This window comes from Mesocricetus auratus, unplaced genomic scaffold (genome assembly GCF_017639785.1).
Source record: "Mesocricetus auratus isolate SY011 unplaced genomic scaffold, BCM_Maur_2.0 Super-Scaffold_100044, whole genome shotgun sequence".
Taxonomy (NCBI): Eukaryota; Metazoa; Chordata; class Mammalia; order Rodentia; family Cricetidae; genus Mesocricetus; species Mesocricetus auratus.
In genome coordinates this window covers 275683-278081 of record NW_024429221.1, presented here as the reverse complement: position 1 = coordinate 278081, position 2399 = coordinate 275683, and the positions used below count along the sequence as shown (strand labels likewise).

Here is a 2399-nt window from a genome sequence, read left to right as displayed (position 1 = left end):
GGGCATCTGGCTGAGCTGGGCCTGGGCTGCTCCTGTGCTCAGTAGAGACTCTTTCTTCAGGGTGAGGAAAGCCACCAGGGAACCAATTCCTGAGTAACCAAGCCAGGAAGGCTTTCTCTTCTCTTTCCTTCAAGAGTGGAGAGGAGAAGGTCTTGTTACATAGATCAGCATCTGCTCAGACTTTGGTTCTCCCGAGTGTCATTTAATATTTAAAATGGAACCCTGATTAACAGGCGACAGAAGAACTGAAAAAGGAAAAGAAGGGAGAAAAGTGAGCGCTTAAGGACCAGAGAGAGTGAAGAAAACACTGCAGGAAGGTAGAGGGAAAAATAAGAAAACAGACAGACTGACAGACAGATCCCTGCTGAACAGCCCAAGGTCTCACCTACAGAAACCATGACTTCGGAGAACTGCAGCCCCCAGAGCTCTACGGGAACCATCATGACCTTCCGCCCAACCATGGAAGAATTTTCAGACTTCAGCAAGTACATTGCCTACATGGAATCCCAGGGGGCACACCGAGCTGGCCTGGCCAAGGTCATCCCACCCAAGGAGTGGAGAGCCAGGCAGTCCTATGAGGATCTCAGTGACATCTCTATAGCCACGCCCCTGCAGCAAGTGGTGTGTGGCAAGGCAGGGGTGTTCACTCAATTCCACAGGAAGAAGAAAGCCATGACAGTGGGGCAGTACCGTGACCTGGCCAACAGCCAAAAATACCGGACCCCGCCACACTTGAACTTTGAAGATCTGGAGAGAAAATACTGGAAGAATCGCCTCTTCGGGTCGCCAATTTATGGTGCTGATGTAAACGGCTCCCTCTTTGATGAGAACACTGAGCATTGGAACTTGGCGCACCTGGGAAGCATTTTGGACCTCTTGAAGCAGGAATGTGGCATCGTGATTGAGGGCGTCAACACGCCCTACCTGTACTTCGGCATGTGGAAGACCACCTTCGCGTGGCACACGGAGGACATGGATCTGTACAGCATCAACTATCTGCACTTTGGGCAGCCCAAGACGTGGTACGCGGTGCCCCCTGAGCATGGCCGGCGCCTGGAGCATCTGGCCAGACAGTTGTTCCCGGGCAGCTCCCAGGGCTGCCAGGCTTTCCTGAGGCACAAGGTGGCACTCATCTCTCCCAGCGTGCTCAAGGAGAACGGCATCCCCTTTGGCCGCATGACGCAGGAGGCTGGGGAATTCATGGTCACTTTTCCCTATGGCTACCACGCTGGCTTCAACCATGGCTTCAACTGTGCAGAGGCCATCAATTTCGCCACCCCGAGGTGGATCGACTACGGAAAGGCGGCTACTCAGTGTAGCTGTGGGGAGGCCAGGGTGAGCTTCCCCATGGACGCCTTTGTGAGGATCCAGCAGCCTGAATGTCATGAAGAGAGGAAGCACGAGGGGGGTCATGGAGCTATGGAGTTCCTGGAGGTAAAGTCAAGCTCCAAGCAAGAATTGACCTTTGGGTCCTACACTCTGGTTCAGGGGACATCTGCTTTGACCCAAAAGCATCCCCACCCCGGACGCCCCAGACATCGTGTAGTCAGAGCCCGCAACAGCTGCCCTTATGCTAGGGTGAGCTCTGAGTCCTCGAGGCTTTCAACATCCAAGCTCTTGGACCCTGAATTCACACTGCCAGTGAGGAGATTCTTCACCCAAGCGGCTGAGGCCTCCACGATTCTCCAGGATACTGCTGATGCCGAAGCCATGGACCATTCACAGAATTCACAGGACTGTAGATTATTGACTGCGACCCCCAAAGTCTCCCTGCCACTCATGGAGATGGACCTGAACAAAGCAGACACATGTTCACCTCCTGCCCCTGAGACCTTTTAGCCACCAGTGGACATTCCTGGTCTTCTGAACCAACAGGTGTCGAATATGTGGACAAATGACCTTTGATCTGGGATTTGAGTCACCTTTTAATTTGTGAGTGGTTCTCCCTCAGAATCGATGCAAGTGTTGGATATTTCGTGTCCTCTGTGATTGCATGAAGAGAATGGATGCCTCCTGTGACTGTGTTGCCAATGTTCAGTCTTTGGTAGCTTATATAGATAGTTTGGGGGATGTTTCCCCTGGATGGAGTCTTCCTGTGTTTGTAGAGGTAGGGCCACACACTACTGTGATAGGAATTGCCCACAGATGTCCTCACAGGAGACTGCAGCAGACTGGGCTTCCAGGCTGAGGACCCATGAGTCAAAGGATACCTCTCCTAGAGCATCCAGCATACACCATTTCTGGATCGGAACCACACTCCATGAAAGGAAATGACACAGTTCTGAGGAGGCCCATGCATTCTCTGGCTCTGACAAGTGGGCCCTCAAGTACTGATGAATTGTACCCCGTGCAAGTGGGATCCCACAGGGAAAGAAAACAGTTCCAGGGGCACTCTGCAT

At 52.6% G+C, this 2399-nt stretch overlaps 1 protein-coding gene across 1 annotated transcript; it reads left to right on the top strand.

Moving 5' to 3' along the window:
* Positions 1–396: 396 nt before the first annotated feature.
* On the top strand, positions 397–1839 carry LOC101828781 (lysine-specific demethylase 4D-like). The gene has a single exon (XM_013126523.3). The coding sequence runs from the start codon at positions 397–399 to the stop codon at positions 1837–1839; it is 1443 nt and encodes a 480-aa protein (XP_012981977.3).
* The last annotated feature ends 560 nt before the right edge of the window (positions 1840–2399 follow it).